Consider the following 17,904-nt stretch of genomic DNA (forward strand, 5'->3'; position numbering starts at 1 on the left):
TGGCCAGTTTTCAAAAAGAACTGAGATATTATGCCAATACAAGTTGTGTGCAAGTTTGATTAAAATCGATTGCAAAATGTGGTCACAAATTGTGGACAGACTGTGACAGGTGAGCCAACAAGAGCTGTCCATAAGACAGCGCGCTCGACTTTTCTCAGTGCTTGAAGATAAGGAAGATTTTTGAAATTAACAATATAGTCATTGAGGGAAAATAAGCCCCTTTTTTAATGGAATAGAATGGCTTGAGCAAATTTGGTAGAAAGTCACCTAGAGATCATTTCTATAAAATATTTTTTTTAAATCAGGCTAACAGTTTCTGAGGAGAAGATTTTCAAAGATTTTCCATTCAGTTGCCATGTCAACCACAGTTCTGAACAGATTTTAATTCTTTGGGCAATTTTGAAAGGGGGCTACCCAAGGATCATTTCTGTGAAGTTTGGTGTAAATCTGCCCAGTGGTTTTGAAGAAGAAGTTTTGTTTGTTTGTTTTGGGTTTAACGCCGCTTTCAACAGTATTTCAGTCATGTAACGGCGGGCAGTTAACCTAACCAGTATTCCTGGATTCTGTACCAGTACAAACCTGTTCTCCGCAAGTAACTGCCAACTTCCCCACATGAATCACAGGTGGAGGACTAATGATTTCAGACACAATGTCGTTTATCAAATAGTCACGGAGAACATACGCCCCGCCCGAGGATCGAACTCGCAACCCCAAGATCCGTAGACCAATGCTCTTATCCACTGAGCGAAGCAGGCGGGCTTTTGAAAAAGATTTTTGAAATTTACAATATAGCCACTGAAGGAAAATAAGCCCTGCCCCCTGGCAACCATGCTTTTTACCGAAATAGAACAGCTTAAGCAAATTTGGTAGAAAGTCACTTGGAGATCATTTCTACAAAGTATTTTTGAAAGCCAGCTAACAGTTTCTGAGAATAATTTGAAAGATTTTCCTTTCGGTTGCCATGGCTACCACAGTTCTGAATGGATTTTAATTCTTTGGGCAATTCTGAAAGGGGGCCACCCAAGGATCATTCCTGTGAAGTTTAGTGTAAATCTGCCCAGTAGTTTTGAAGACGATTTTTTTAGAAATTGTTGACAGACGCACTTCCGACTCAGTTTCTTTCTGAAAAACTGTCTTGTCAAAACGGTCATGTGTTAATTAATAATTATATGAGGTTTGATGATTCTAGCTTATATACCTTTTGAATTATAGGCATTTTTACTTTCGGACTACCAGACACATGAACAGCCGGACGGACAACACAAAAACAATATCCTTCCACCTTCTGTGGGGGATAAAAATAGTAACTATTTCACTAGATTTAACAAGGTATTTGCATACATCTTTTCTATTACCAGGGTGATATTTTTTTTTAAATCTGGTCCATAAACCACGAATAGGAAAGCATTTTCCTTCACACTGCATCACCAAATGAGTTATTTTTAAATTATTAAAAACAATAAAATCTTTGCCCAACTGATTCTGTCATAGGAAAAACTTGCAATAATGCACACACAACTTTCATTATAATGCAGCTGAATTATACAGGAAAAGTAGGCATAGGAATTTATTTTCCTAACTCTGAATTTTTATTTGTTTAGGGTTTTTAAAGCATCTCAAAATGTTATTCCTTTGCCTTACTTACTCATTATTAATGGGTGCCTTTTCATACTGAATTTATTAAACAAGTTGAATAAAATAATAAAATGCGAAGCTCTGCCGAGCAGTTTATTAATTTTATTCAACAAGTTTAATAAAGTCAATGTGGAAAGTAACAAATGTTATATTCTTTTTATCACATGTTAGCTTTTCCTGCCTAAACATCAAAAATTCTACTTTCTTTAACTATTATAAACAAGTCAATTTGACCAACATCTCCTATACTTTAAACAATGTAGACATAAAGCTTGATTACACTAGTGTATTATCAATTTTATGTAATGGCTTTATTTACCACCTGCAAGATCAAACATGTGATAAATACTTGTTATAGCTAGTTTCTTTCTGAAAAAACTGAACAAAATGTAATGGAAACAAGTCTGGGTATACAAAATTGCCAAAAGTTAGGTCACAATTTCATGAACACCTCCTGATGAAACACCCACTGTTGCTGCTATTTGGGAAACTGTATATCTTGAATTTTCTGCTACACCAGCAATGTTATTAGAGGATGCTGATGTTTCAGGACAATCCTAGACACGATAGATCTTGGATGCTAAATTCTCCCTATGAAATACCCTGATCCACCTATAACAGTGGCTTTGCATGGGAAAGAATTCAAATTCTTAAGAATCTGCATGGCAACAAAGCATCTTTATGGAGGACCAAATTTCCTTCCTACCTGGAGCCTCCATACTTACAATAAAATAACACCAGTGTATATGAATGTGGTGTGTTAAAATTTACATTTTATATTTTAATATTTTATATATCTGATTATTTCTGGCTAAGGCATTACATGGGACTCAGTTATGGAGGATATAATGTTACAGAGTTGGGATGCTGCTGCTACAGTTACAGCATATGAAGGATAACAAGGCAGTCTGAAATAAGATTAAATCCCCCACCACTGTTGGCACAAGACCACAATTATTTGCCCTTGGTTGACCACAATAAGGAAGTGGTTACGTGGAAAATAGTTCCTCTGTTTGATGGTGAATATTGGTGAATTTCTGAGTGAAAGACCTGCAATAATTGGCATAATTTAATAAAAAAGATATGAAATAGTAGGTACATGTACAATTTGACAAAATGAGAATGTCAGAATATGCATAACATGACTTTTTAATAGGGCCTGTTTTGCCTGTTTGTGGCCATCTAGAGTGTATTCTTCATACAGTCGCATGTGATTTGGTTCAAAATGATGGAAAAAAGAGCCGATCAACCCCATGTTTATTGTGGCTGGATTTTTTTCTCTTGAATAGTTCTGTTGAGTTCAGGTATTTTTAGGGGGGTTGGAATGCCTGCAAAATTGCAATAGTGTCCAGTGCATAGATAGAACATATAGTAAAAATAACTGTGGTCTTAGGCCTGATATAATGGAAAAAGTCAGAAAGTAAATTGTCAATTTTTTTCTTATTTTTAAATCTACATGGCTGTAATTTTGACAGTGAATGGCTGGTAAGCATAGAAATCTGGTAAATATTTGGATTAATCATTACATTTGCTGAAATTGCTTCAGTTTGGGTAAAAAATATACATGCACTTGAGGCTGATCACTACCAAATAGAATGTAAGCCTCCGCAGGTCTAGTCACAAGTAGTCCAAATATAAATAGTACTAATCTCTTTTCCTTTCTTAGTGCATTTTCTCGGCAGTAACGTGCTAAATACTTTTACCCTACCACGTTTCAGTATGTATAACTTTGCATTCTATTGAAATCGGCATGTTCCTATCTCATGCTAGGTAAAAATGGCGGCGTAATAATTTAATGTCTCGAAAGAAGCAAAAAGTAGTAAATTCAGCGAGTTGTATTTAACGAACTATAGTTTTCTTATATAAAAGTTAACACCCCCTTTTCTTTTTGTTTTTCTAAGTAGTGATCTAGTTCTTTATGGGAATATAAGTCCCTGAAAATCTGATATGCTAGAAAATGTCGAAAAATCGTTATGAAGTAAGTGGATTTTATATGAAGTAAAGAACAGCTGGATTTAGTGGTGTTCAGCTTTGAAAAATGTGAAAAATCCTACTTTCAGTTTATATATTTCTGGAAATTTTCTAATTTTGCAGGTTTTCATGCATTAAATGCATTTTTAATGCAAGCTGTATGTGTATTACAAATGCCGCGATGTGATATTTTCTGGATTTTTTAGAAATTTAAGCTGTGCCAAGGAAATCTGACCTAGAGTCGGACATGTATTTTTTCTAGTCTTGTTTACATTAAATTGCTCTTTTGGTTACTTGAATTTACACAGTACACAGAGTCTGAATCGAGAAATATGTGTAATCGTAATCTGTGCAACAGTTCAAGGACTTGAAAATTGAAGAGATTAGGCCTGAAATTGGCATATTTTAACTGATTTTGAAGGAAAACAGGCAGATTATACACATACTAGACTTGCATATTGGTTTCCTTAATGCTTAATTGAGCATAAATCATCAAATCTGAGGTCCTGAATTGTATATTTACCTATTCTGTTGGATTTCTTACATTTTTAGTACCCAAAAACCTGAAATGAGAGCACTCAAACAATGTGAAGTTTGTTGCATAGACGGAGATTTACCGCCTTTGTATATATGAGTCTACAACTTCTCAGATTTGTCAGAAGACAATTGTTCGGTGTTGTGAATGGGTAAATAATTACTTTGTAGATACTTTTAATCACAATCAGCTACTTTTCTGTGATATTGTAATATTTAATAGACTTCGTTAAATTGCAATGTCAAGCCAAAAAAAGGTAGAAATTAGAGTTATAGTGGAATAACATTATTTCAGCCAGTTTTGCCATAATGACTACATTCTGAAGCATGTTTGGTAGTGAGATTACATTAATAATCAGTTACCATGAAATTGGACAGGATTTTTTCATAATAGCTGATACAGTAAGCTGTATTCCCAGTGAGAATATTCAGTTCAGATTGTAGCTGATTTTACCTGAAAACTGTAAACACTGCTTCAGATCTAGAAGTCCATAAAGCAAGGAATTTGAACAGACTGCTTTGTGATTGATAGCTTTGTTATTTGACATAATGTACATAATTATGTAAGACTTGATTTTGAGGTTCTATATTACATTTTGACAGTTTCAGTATGGGGAAAGGAGATTGTGATGTAAATGTTTATAGGAAAGTTGCTTTGAGGGGCACTTCTTTTACATTTCACACTTTCTTTGCAGTCAGATTGTTTTGAAATATATTTTGCACATACATGCAATCATTTAAACTAAATAAGTATTCAATCCGAGATATTATGACTAGCTTCTCTCTTATTTAAGAATGTTGTTCAGCCGCAGGCCTTCCAATCACACAGAAGATCCTGGTTCGATCACACAAAGGGTCACTTCAATTGATATTAGTCACCGTAAAAATTAGGAGAACAAGTTGTAGTTTCTCAGGTTGATAGCAGAGCTACCGGCGCCGCAAAGCGGCGCCGACAGCGTCGCATTACGGTTAAAACGTGTGAAAAGAAAATGAATAAAACTGTGTACAGACATTACTATCAAGTTGAAATTCGTGTAAGTTTTGGAATCGTGTTGTTCGGGTTTCTTCCAGTACGCAATGCCATAGTAATTAAATCAGTAAGACGTCAATAGACGCTTGCTGTTTTACAGTGACAAAGCGTTTCGCTTACTGCTTTGAAGTTGAATAAAATGTAAATGAGCGCCTGATAATAAGAATTTAGTGCTAATACATTTTCTACGAAGAAAGAAAGGTAAAATACAATATTTTCAATGTGAAACGATTTTCGTTTACGCTGCCGCAACTGAGTTTATTATATATACTTATATTTGTGGTGATTGACGTCATACTTCCACACTGGTGCAGTGGTTAGCGATGTCGCGTTGAAATCCAAAGGTGGGATTCGCATCCTCACCAAAACGTTTTTTTTTTTTATAATTTCTTTTTTATTTTCAGGTTTTTTTTTATTTAATTTATTATGGGTTTTGAAAGTATTGAAAAAACAATAAAGTCATTCATGTGATATTTAACAAGTGTTTTGTTAGTGATGTCAGGTTCCAATGTAGTACTGTCTGTAGCCTACAGTAGTCAGTAGATAAAACTTTTTTAAAAAAAAGGTTTTTGGATCAAAATTTACAGGCATTGAACTCTGAAAAGCACAAAATGCTCTTCTCCCTGTTAACATATATTTCATCCACAAGCTTAAAAATCACTGACCAGAGTTTGTTACTAGGAAAAAAAACTATTGACTATGATTATCAATAAACATCAAAAAGGCTCTTACTAGTAACTACCATTCCTAATCTGTATCAGTTGTGCTAAAGATTAACCATAAAATTGTTAACTTCGCACTTCAGTAAATAAAACAGAAGTTTCGAGAATTTCGGCAAAAAAAGTGATTTTCTCTGGGTAAAATTCTCATCATTTACATGTACAAAGCTAGTCTTTTGGTTTTTAAACAAGCTTTGTACATGTAAATGATTTTCATTCTCCCATACCAGAGGTCTATCATAGCAGTATTTTGCCTTAAAGTTGGACACATTATTCTTTCTAAAAAGAACTGTAACTTTCTCATGAAAATTTTAATAGATCTTAAAGAACATAAACTTCCTAAAACGGATCCATAATTCCAGGTCATTCCAGCAGCACTCCTTTAATTTTCAAGGGGCACTGGTGATTTTTCAAGGGAGCTCTGCCTTCTAGGTAGCACCTAAGTTCATATTATTTATTAAGGTATTTGCAGAAATTTAGCCAGTTTGAAACATTCAGCAAGCAGTGATGTACATTAAAATCATTCTTTATACAGATAGGGGCTGTTTTTACCAGAAAGCTCAGCTGTGATACACAATGTAAGATTTTGTGCAGTGTAAATGGTCATGGTGTGCATGTTTCATTTACAGAGTGCACTGAATGCCTGTAAACTGTAAGATTTGAGTGAAATATTCATTCCAGAAAGACTTATATTACTTAGTTTTTTAGTAAGCTCAAATATTTGACTTTTCAGAGCTGCTTGGCTCATTTTTACCTAGGGTAGCCATATATGAATGATCACTGAAAAGTATGCGAGACATTTATGTACAAAAGCTATTCATTCTTGTATTTGCCACATACTTGGTTGCTTAAAAAGGACAAATTCGACAGCTATAGGATTTTTCTTAGTTCACATTTTTGTTTTTCGTATGAGTAGACGAACGTTTCAACGTGCTTTTTGTAATATGAATAATTTTCCTAAAATTTGAACAGTGTTATTGTAATCAAACTTGAAGTGGCTCTTAATTTGGATAGCTATATAATAAGGAAACATGCTGTTTTTCTTTTTGAGTGAAAATCTCATCAAACAAAAAAGTTATAGAATTTCGCGTTTTTTTCATCTGAAAAGTATGTGAATTTTTTTTCGCTCAGATTTTACCGATACCATGTGTAACATTGAAAGCTGTCAAATTTTAGTGCATAGTTCAACAAAGGTGAAACTTTCAGATTTAATTTGTTATACATCTGAGATTGTACTGGTAAAATATTTTTTAGTTTGAAGAGAAAAATAGGTCTAAATAGGCACAAGACCACAGTTATTTGCCCTTGGTTGACCACAATAAGGAAGTGGTTACGCTGAAAATAGTTCCTCCGTTTCCGTGGCCGAGTGGTTAAGGTCACTGACTTCAAATCACTTGCCCCTCATCGATGTGGGTTTGAGCCTCATTTGGGGTGTTGAATTCTTCATGTGAGGAAGCCATCCAGCTGGCTTAAGGAAAGTCAGTGGTTCTACCCAGGTGCCCGCTTGTCATGAAATAATGCACCGAGGGGCACCTGGGGTCTTCATCCACCATTAAAGCTGGAAAGTCACCATATGACCTATCATGTGTTGGTGCGACGTTAAATCCAACAAAAAAAAAAAAATAAAAGTTCCTCTGTTTGATGGTGAATATTAGTGAATTTTTGAATGAAAGACCTGCAATAAATGGCATAATTTAATAGAAAAGGTATGAAATAGTAGGTACATGTACAATTTGACAAAATGAGAATGTCAGAATATGCATAACATGACTTTTTAATAGGGCCTGTTTTGCCTGTTTGTGGCCATCTAGAGTGTATTCTTCATACAGTCACGTGTGATTTGGTTCAAAATGATGGAAAAAAGAGCCAGTCAACCCAATGTTTACTGTGGCTGGAATTCTTTCTCTTGAATAGTTCTGATGAGTTCAGGTATTTTTAGGGGGGTTGGAATGCCTGCAAAATTGCTATAGTGTCCAGTGCCTATATAGAACATATAGTAAAAATAACTGTGGTCTTAGGCCTGATATAATGGAAAAAGTCAGAAAGTAAACTGTCAATTTTTTTGTTATTTTTCAATCTATATGGGTGTAATTTTGACAGTGAATGGCTGGTAAGGAAACATGCTGTTTTTTATTTTGGGTGAAAATCTCATCAAACAAAAAAGTTATAGAATTTCGCGTTTTTTTTTCATCTGAAGTATATATCAGCTTTTAATGGCAAATAACTGCTCCAAGTTTTAAAGCAATAGCTTTGACTGTAAAGGAGAAAAGTTGACCTAAATGCAAAACTTAACCAAGAAATCTGATTTTCTAAGTCCAAAAGGGGCCATAATTCTTGCAAAAAGCAGGATGAAGTTATGTTTCTTGCTGTACAGAGTCAGCTTTTGATGGTGAACAAGTGTTGCAAGTTTCAAAGCAATAGCTTTAATAGTTTAGGAGAAAAGTTGACCTAAACATAAAACTTAACCAAGAAATCTGATATTTTCTAAGTCCAAAAGGGGCCATAATTCTTGCAAAAAGCATTATGGAGTTATGTTTTCTTGCTGTACAGGGTCAGCTGCAGATGGTGAACAAGTGTTGCAAGTATCAAAGCAAAATCTTTGATAGTTTAGGAGAAAAGCTGACCTAAACATAAAACTTAACCAGGCTACACCAATGCCGATCAAGTAATCACAGTAACTCATCCTTTTTTTCCCAAAAAATCAGATGAGCTAATAAAATTATACATGTATGTATTATGTTTTCTCCAGTGATACAGAAAATAATGCCTAAGTAATGCTAAGCATTAGCATTACAAACTTTGGCATTAAATTAGCATTATTTTTAATGCTAAAATTGTGGCATTAATCATTACTTGGCATTATTTGAAAAAAAATAATGCATTATTAATGCATTAGCATTAGCATTACTACAAGTCTGCAGGGTGGTGGGGGTTACTGGGTGGAGGAGCCAGGTAGGGGAATGGTACAACTTTGCAAGTTGGGAAATATAGGACATTTGAAAGATTTTAAAATAAGGAATTTTTTTATATTTTTTTTTGGGGGGGGGGGGGGGGGGGGGGGGGGGGGGGGGTGTGGGGAGGGGGGGGGGGTGTGACCAAGGCATGGGGGTGACCTGGCATGGGTACACAACTTCACATGTTTACAACAGATGTTCATGGAAAAGAATGAAAGAATTTTAAGAAATTCTACCGATTGGTTAGCTGGCTTGCGGGAGGTCGGTGGTTCTATCCAGGTGCCCGCTCGTGATGAAATAATGCATGGAGGGGCACCTGGGGTCTTCCTCCACCATTAAAAGCTGGAAAGTCGCCATATGACCTATCATGTGTCGGTGCGACGTTAAATCCAACAAACAAAAAAAACAAGAGCTGTCGGATGACAGCGCGCTCGACTATTCGAAGAATTGATTGAAGAATGGGGTCAAAATATTTCCATAGATTTTCAGACAAAAAAAAAAAATGGATTAAACAAAAAAATTTCCTGTATTTGTGTATTTCGATTAGTCTTGCACTAAGTGGCAATGTGTGACCATGATGGCAAATATGTTATTAAGTTATATGTTAGGCAAACACAGACTTGTATGAAAAGTTTAACTAATTTCCAAGTCCAAAAAGGGTCATAATTCAGTCAAAATAGTTGACAGAGTTATGTACACTTGCCTACAGATGGAAATCATGTTGATATACTAGTGTTAACAGTTTCAAAGCCACAGTTCAAATATTTTGACAAAAATGTCAAAGTCCAAAAAGGGCCATAATTCAGCCAAAATAGTTGTCAAGAGTTATGTACTCTTGCCTGCAGATGGAAATTATAATGATAAACAAGTGTTTAAAGTTTAAAAGCCATATGTCAAATAGTCTTGACAAAACATGGACATATATGAAAACAGAACCAATTTCCAAGTTCAAAAAGGGCCATAATTCAGCCAAAAAAGATGACAGAGTTATGTACTCTTGCCTATTGATAGAGACTATAATACTGAACAAGATATAAAAGTTTCAAAGCCATATGTCAAACACTTTACACAAAATATAAACTGGTACGTAAAACTTAACCAAGACTTCTAAGTCAGAAGGGGCCATAATTCAGCCAAAATGCTTGATGGAGTTATGTACTCTTGCCTACAACTGGATATGGTGATGGTAAACAAGTGTTAAAAGTTTCAAAGCTTTATCTCAAAAGACTTTGTCAAAATGTAGACTGGTACGAAAAACTTAACCAAGATTTCTAAGTAAAAAAGGGGCAATAATTCAACCAAAATGCTTGATGGAGTTATGTACTCTTGCCTACAACTGGACATGATGATGGTAAACAAGTGTTGAAAGTTTCAAAGCTTTATCTCAAAAGACTTTGCCAAAATATGAACTGGTACGAAAAACTTAACCAAGATTTCTAAGTCAAAAGGGGCCATAATTCAGTCAAAATGCTTGACAGAGTTATATACTCTTGCCTATAACTGGACATGGTGATGGTAAACAAGTGTTGAAAGTTTCAAAGCTTTATCTCAAAAGACTTTGTCAAAATGCGGACTGGTACGAAAAACTTAACCAGGGTGTGACGCCGACGCCGACGCCGACGCCGTGGTGAGTAGGATAGCTCTACTTATTCTTCGAATAGTCGAGCTAAAAAATTGTTATATACAAATATGTGGATTTTTAAACAATTAAACGGCAATAACTCTGAAGTTACTAAAGAGATCCTGACGAAATTGTGTATGCAGTACCAATTTAAGTTTCATAGTTCTAGGTCAAATATAGCTAAGGGCTATAACTCCAGTGTTACTCGAGCAATCTGACTGAAACTTGATGGGCCGCATAACCTCATAGTGGTGAACATGTATATAAAGTTTTAGTTAAAGAAGGACGGTCAATGCCAAAACTATATCCCTCCCTCGGCAGGGGATAGTGAAGGATGGACTAACAGATAGTTCAATCACTCTATGTGCATCTTTGACACTACTTAATTTACTAGGATTACCTTGTAGCAAGTGAAGTTGGCTCTACATGCCATATAAGAATACATGACTGGCATCCAACTGCTAACACTGAAGAGGAATTAGGTCTGAAAAATAAAGTTTAAATTAAGACCATAATACATTAAACATGAACAAAAGCGCAAAGCAGACCAAAGTTGCTCACCTTACCTTGAGTATTTCACCTTGAATGTAAGTATCACACACTGAATCATGAATGGCAACAACGGTGTTTCCTAAGACACAAGAGGACAATTATAGTGGCCTTAGTGCTCATCTGACCATGACAAACTGAACAAGAGTACCGCCTACGGGTGCCATCGCTCATCTGCAAGTGCTGGACAATATGTAAGAAAGAGTTATAGTTCAGATTTTCTAAGTACAAAAAGGGCCATAATTATGACAAAATGCAGGTTAGAGTTATGGTTCTTGACCTACATTGTCCCCTAATGATGATAAACAAATGTGCAAAGTTTAAAAGCTGTAGCTCTTATAAATATTGATAAAAGGTGACCTTAACAAAACGTTTTACCAATAAACTCAAATTGTCTAAGTATAAAAAGGGCCATAATTCTGACAAAATGCATATCAGAGTTATGGTTCTTAGCCTACATTGTCCCTAAATGATGATAAACAAGTGTGCTAAGTTTCAAAGCTGTAGCTCTTATAGCTTTTGAGAAAAGGTGGACTTAACAAACAAGAAGGTCATGAAGGCCCTGTATCGCTCACCTGACCTACTGACCTAAAGATCATCAAGATTAACATTCTGACTTAGTTTCATTAAGATATGGTCATAAATGTGGCCTCTAAAGTGTTAACAAGTTTTCCTTTGATTTGGCTCAGTGACCTAGTTTTTTACCCCACACGACCCAGATTTGAACTTAATCTAAAGATCATCAAGATTAACATTCTGAGTAAGTTTCATGAAGATATAGTCATAAATGTGGCCTCTAGAGTGTTAACAAGCTTTTCCTTTGAATTGACCTAGTGACCTAGTTTTTTACCCCACCTGACCCAGATTTGAACATGAATTATATATCATCAAGAATAACATTCTGACCAAATTTCATTAAGATATGGTCATACATGTGGCCTCTACAATGTTAACTAGCTTTTCCTTTGATTTGACCTGGTGACCTAGTTTTTGACCCTACATGACCCAGATTCAAACTAGGCCTTGAGAACATCAAGATTAACATTCTGACCAGGTTTCATGAAGATACAATCATACACGTGGCCTCTACAGTGTTAACAAGCTTTTCCTTTGATTTGACCTGGTGACCTAGTTTTTGACCCCAGATGACCCAATATCAAACTGATTTTATTAAGGGTAACATTCTGACCAAGTTTCATTAAGATTGGGCCAAAATTGTGACCTCTAGGGTGTTAATAAGCTTTTCCTTTGATCTGACCTGGTGACCTAGTTTTTGATCCGAGATGACCCAATATCAAACTCATCCAAGATTTTATTGAGGGTAACATTCTGTCCAAGCTTCATTAAGATTGGGTCAAAATTGTGACCTCTAGAGTGTTAACAAGCTTTTCCTTTGATTTGACCTGGTGACCTAGTTTTTGACCCCAGATGTCACAATATCAAACTCATCCAAGACTTAATTGAGAGTAACATTCTGACCAAGTTTCATTAAGATTGGGCCAAAACTGTGACCTCTAGAGTATTAATAGTCAAATTGTTCACGACGACAGACGGACGACAGACACAGGGCGATCACAAAAGCTCACCTTTGAGCACTTCGTACTCAGGTGAGCTAAAAATTTAACCAAGAGACTCAAATTTTATTAGTACAAAAAGGGCCATAATTCTAACCAAATCAAAGTTATGGTTCTTAGCCTATTTAGTCCCCTAATGATGGTAAACAAGTGTGCAAAGTTTCTAAGCTGTAGCTCTTACAACAATTGAGGAAAGGTGGACCTAAACAAAAATTTTAACCAACGCAGACACCTACACCAAGATCGATGCAAACGATCAAGTGATGACAATACTTTATAGACTTTTTTCAAAAATCAGACAAGCTAATAATAAATGGTAACGATTGTGTTTGGCATAAATATATATTAAACAGTTCAAGTGCCTCCATCTGAACAAACCTGAGAGATGACATTGTAAGGATACTACATACCACGTTTAATGAAGCTCTATTTCTTCATAAGATTGGACCAAAAATGTGGTCTCTTAAGTGTAAACAGGCATTTTCTTCAATTTGACCTAATTACCTAGTTTTTGAGCCAGATGACATACATTCGAATTTGACCTAGATTTGATCAAGGCAATCATTCTGACAAAATTTAATCAATATCAACTGAAAAATACAGTCTCTATCACATACAAAATATTTTTCTTTGATTTGTCCTAGCGACCTAGTTTTTGACCCCAGATGACCCATATTCAAACTTGACCTTAATTTCATCAAGGCTATCATTCTGACCAGTTTAATGAAATTCTACCAATTGGTTGGTTTGTTATGTTTTTAAACAATTAAAGGGCAATAACTCTAAGGAAAATTGACCAATTTAATAAAAACATGAGGAGCATCATTGAAGTATGTTGGTTCATATTTATTTCAAGTTTCATGAAATTCTACCAGCTTATAACTGAGAAATGGTTGCAGACATGGATTTTTCATTAAATCAAGGGCAATAACTCTAAGGGAAATTGACCAGTCCAAAAAAGGTTTGACAGGCATCATCGCAGTATGTTGGTTCATATTTATTTCAAGTTTCATAAAATTCTACCTGCTAGTTACTGAGAAATGGCTGCGGATGGACAAACGCACGCACGCACCGACAACGCCATTTCAATACCCCACTCCCAATTTCATCGGCAGGGGATAAAAAACTAACAAACAAGAAGGTCATTGACCTGTGTACAAGGCTTCAAGTGTGTTTGTAAGTTCCTTCTATGTTAGCCTATATTATACACATGTCACAAACACTTTTGAACCTAGGGCAATAATTTAACCAATTATGGCAGACATTACAAATCTGATATCACACGCCAAATATCAAGGCTCTAGCTATTACTCAGAGAAGAAAAGTGACCACGCCCCCTGGCAGCCATGTTTTTTGATGAATCGGAATAATTTGAACCAATCTTGGTAGATGGTCACACAAGAACCATTTGTGTTAAATTACAGTCGACATCGTACTTGCGACCACCTCTATTAAGCGATTTTTGTATTAAACGACTGGTCAAAATCCCTCCCGAACGTTTTCAGTATATATATTCATTCCATTAAATGACTTTTTATTAAAAGACTAGCGACCACAGTAATGTAGTCCCGACAGGTAAAATATTCGTCAAAAGTATCTATTAAGCGACCAGGTACAAAAATTCTACCGGGCATTTCTTCATCTGTGTAATTAGCGAGTACGTTTTGCACGTGACTGAATGCAATTAACTTTTGTATCAGTCGAACTGACAAACAATCTAGCCATAATTTTCACGGTTTGTGGACTTGAAAAAGTGTTCACGATGTTAAAACAGATTTTTAAACCATGCATGTATGTTCATAATAAATACAGTTACATTAACAGTTAAATATAACTTTTCTTTTCATCTGACTGAAATTCATTGAGCGACCATTCCATTAAGAGACCTACTTTTTAGCAGTCCCTTGGGTGGTCTCTTAATACAATGTTGACTGTATTTTAAAATCGGACTTGCAGTTTCAAACAAGAAGATTCTTAAAGTTTCCACTATATACATACAGGGAAAAGTGACCACGCCCTCTAATCAAAATAATTTGAACAATCTTGGTAGAGGGTCAAACAAGGACCATTTGTGTAAAATTATTCTAAAATCGGGCTAGTAGTTACACACAGGAAGATTTTTAAACTTTCTTCTATATACATATAGAGAAAAGTGACCACACCTCTGGCAGCCATGTTTTTTGATGAATCAAAATAATTTGAACAATCTTGGTAGAGGGTCACAAAAGAACCATTTGTGTAAAATTATTCTAAAATCGGACTAGCAGTTCCACACAAGAAGATTTTTAAAGTCTCCACTAAAAACATACCTGTATTGGGAAAAGTGACCATGCCCTCCAGCGGCCATGTTTTTTTGACGAATCTGTATAATTTTAATAATCTTGGTAGAGGGTGACATAAGGACCATGCATTTATCAAAGTTAAGGCCTAGACAAACTCTACAATGACCTTTGACCCGTAACTGTGACCCTGACCTTTGAGATAGGAACATGAGGTTTGTACATGACACTCCAACTCATTGAGCTAAACATTCATGCCAAATATAAACAAGCAAATTCAATGAATTGGAATCCCCCGCCGAAAGGGTCAGAGTTGAGGAACGTCAAAAAAATATATCCAGCAAAAAGTTAAAAATGTTACCAAGAAGCAAATAATTTCATTAGTCAAAATCAAATTAAAAGAAAATGAATGGTTTGTTTGGGTGGGGGGTGGGATGAGGATACAACAGTTTACATGTTGATTATAAATATTGATAGAAAACGAAAAATGAAAAAAAAAAAAAAAAAAATTGGGGGGTGGGGGCGGGGAGGAAGGATACCAAGGTAAGGTAGTGACCAGGTGTAGGTACACAACATCACCTGTTTATAATAAATGTTCATGGAAAAGAATGAAAGAAGTTTAATGAAATTCTTCCAATTGGTTGGTTTGTTATGTACAGATCTGTGGATTTTTAAACAATTAAAGGGCAATAACTATATGGAAAATTGACCAATCGAAAAAAAACTTGAAGGGCATCGTCGCAGTATCTTGGTTCATGTCTATTTCAAGTTTGATGAAATTCTACCTGCTAGTTACTGAGAAATGGCTGCAGACGGACATTTTTCATTAAATCAAGGGCAATAACTCTGAGGGAAATTGACCTATCAAAAAAAAAACTTGACCGGCATCAGCGCAGTATCTTGGTTCATGTCTATTTCAAATTTGATGAAATTCTACCTGTTAGTTACTGAGAAATGGCTGCAGACGGACATTTTTTATTAAATCAAGGGCAATAACTCTGAGGGAAATTGACCAATCAAAAAAAAAACTTGACGGGCATCATCGCAGTATGTTGGTTCATGTTTATTTCAAGTTTCATGAAATTCTACCACGTAGCTACTGAGAAATGGCTGGGGACGGACAGACTGACGGACGGACAACGCCATTTCAATACCCCCCTCCCGATTTCATCGGCGGTGGATAACAAGATTCCTCAATGCAGGTCAACTTATTGCCCAGACAAGATCTGACATAACCTTTGACCTCCAATTGTGACCTTGACCTTTGAGACAGGAACCTGAGGTTTGCGCATGACACTCCGTCTCACTGAGGCTAACATTGATGCCAAATATAAACAAGATGCATGTCAAATTTATGGTCCAGACAAATCCAAATGGAAGCACATACATCGAACAGCCATTTGGACGACTATGTCTTCGCTTCCACAAGCGGCTTTGACAACAAGAGGACCATGATGGTTCTGAATCGCTCACCTGTCCCCACATGACCCAGTTTTGAACTGAGTATGATGTCGTTTTGTCTATTATTTGACATAGCGACCTAGTTTTTGAGCTCATGTGACCCAGATTTGAACTTGACCTAGATGTCATCAAGATAAAAATTCTGATTAATTTTCATGAAGATCCATTGAAAAATATGGTCTCTAGAGAGGTCACAAGGTTTTTCTATTATCTGACCTAATGTCCTAGTTTTAAAAGGCAACTGACCCAGTTTTGAACCTGACCTAGATATCATCAAGGTGAACATTCTCACATTCTCACCAATTTTCATGAAGATCTCATGAAAAATATGGCCACTAGAGAGATCACAAGGTTTTACTATTTTTATACCTACTGACCTAGTTTTTGACTGCACATGACCCTGTTTCGAACTTGACCTAGATATCATCAAGATGAACATTCAGACCAATTTTCATACAGATTCAATGAAAAATATGGCCTTTAGAGAGGTCACAAGGTTTTTCTATTATTTGACCTACTGACCTAGTTTTTAACGGCATGTGACCCACTTTCGAACTTGACATAGATATCATCAAGATGAACATTCAGATAAACTTTCATACAAATCCCATGAAAAATATGGCCTCTAGAAAGGTCACAAGGTTTTTCTATTATTTGACCTACTGACCTAGTTTTTGACGGCATGTGACCCACTTTCGAACTTGACCTAGATATCATCAAGGTGAACGTTCTGACCAATTTTCATGAAAATGTCATGAAATATATGGCCTCTAGAGAGGTCACAAGGTTTTTCTATTTTTAGACCTACTGACCTAGTTTTTGACCGCACATGACCCAGTTTCCAACCTGACCTAGATATCATCAAGGTGAACATTCAGACCAACTTTCATACAGATCCCATGAAAAATATGGCCTTTAGAGAGGTCACAAGGTTTTTCTATTATTTGACCTATTGACCTAGTTTTTGATGGCACGTGACCGAGTTTCCAATTTGATCTAGATATCATCAAGGTGAACGTTCTGACCAATTTTCATGAAGACCTTGTGAAATATATGGCCTCTAGAGAGGTCACAAGGTTTTTCTATTTTTAGACCTACTGACCTAGTTTTTGACCGCACCTGACCCAGTTTCGAACTTGACCTAGATATCATCAAGATGAACATTCTGACCAACTTTCATAAAGATCCCATGAAAAATATGGCCTTTAGAGAGGTCACAAGGTTTTTCTATTATTTGACCTATTGACCTAGTTTTTGATGGCACGTGACCGAATTTCCAATTTGATCTAGATATCATCAAGGTGAACGTTCTGACCAATTTTCATGAAGACCTTGTGAAATATATGGCCTCTAGAGAGGTCACAAGGTTTTTCTATTTTTAGACCTACTGACCTAGTTTTTGATGGCACGTGACCCAGTTTCGAACTTGACCTAGATATCATCAAGATGAACATTCTGACCAACTTTCATAAAGATCCCATGAAAAATGTGACCTCTAGAGTGGTCACAAGGTTTTTCTATTTTTAGACCTACTGACCTAGTTTTTGACCGCACCTGACCCAGTTTCGAACTTGACC

General features: G+C 35.9%; 1 protein-coding gene across 3 annotated transcripts in view; it reads right to left on the bottom strand.

The window, feature by feature from the left end:
- Positions 1–17,904, bottom strand: part of LOC123531549 (aladin-like) — a 121,248-nt gene that overhangs the window by 66,111 nt on the left and 37,233 nt on the right. For all 3 annotated transcript variants that reach the window (XM_053517496.1, XM_053517495.1, XM_053517494.1), the window contains exon 7: positions 10,865–10,948. In XM_053517496.1, coding sequence (XP_053373471.1) covers positions 10,865–10,948 — 84 coding nt within the window. The remainder of the gene's footprint in view (positions 1–10,864; positions 10,949–17,904) is intronic.

The sequence above is a fragment of the Mercenaria mercenaria genome, chromosome 11 (genome assembly GCF_021730395.1).
Source record: "Mercenaria mercenaria strain notata chromosome 11, MADL_Memer_1, whole genome shotgun sequence".
Taxonomy (NCBI): Eukaryota; Metazoa; Mollusca; class Bivalvia; order Venerida; family Veneridae; genus Mercenaria; species Mercenaria mercenaria.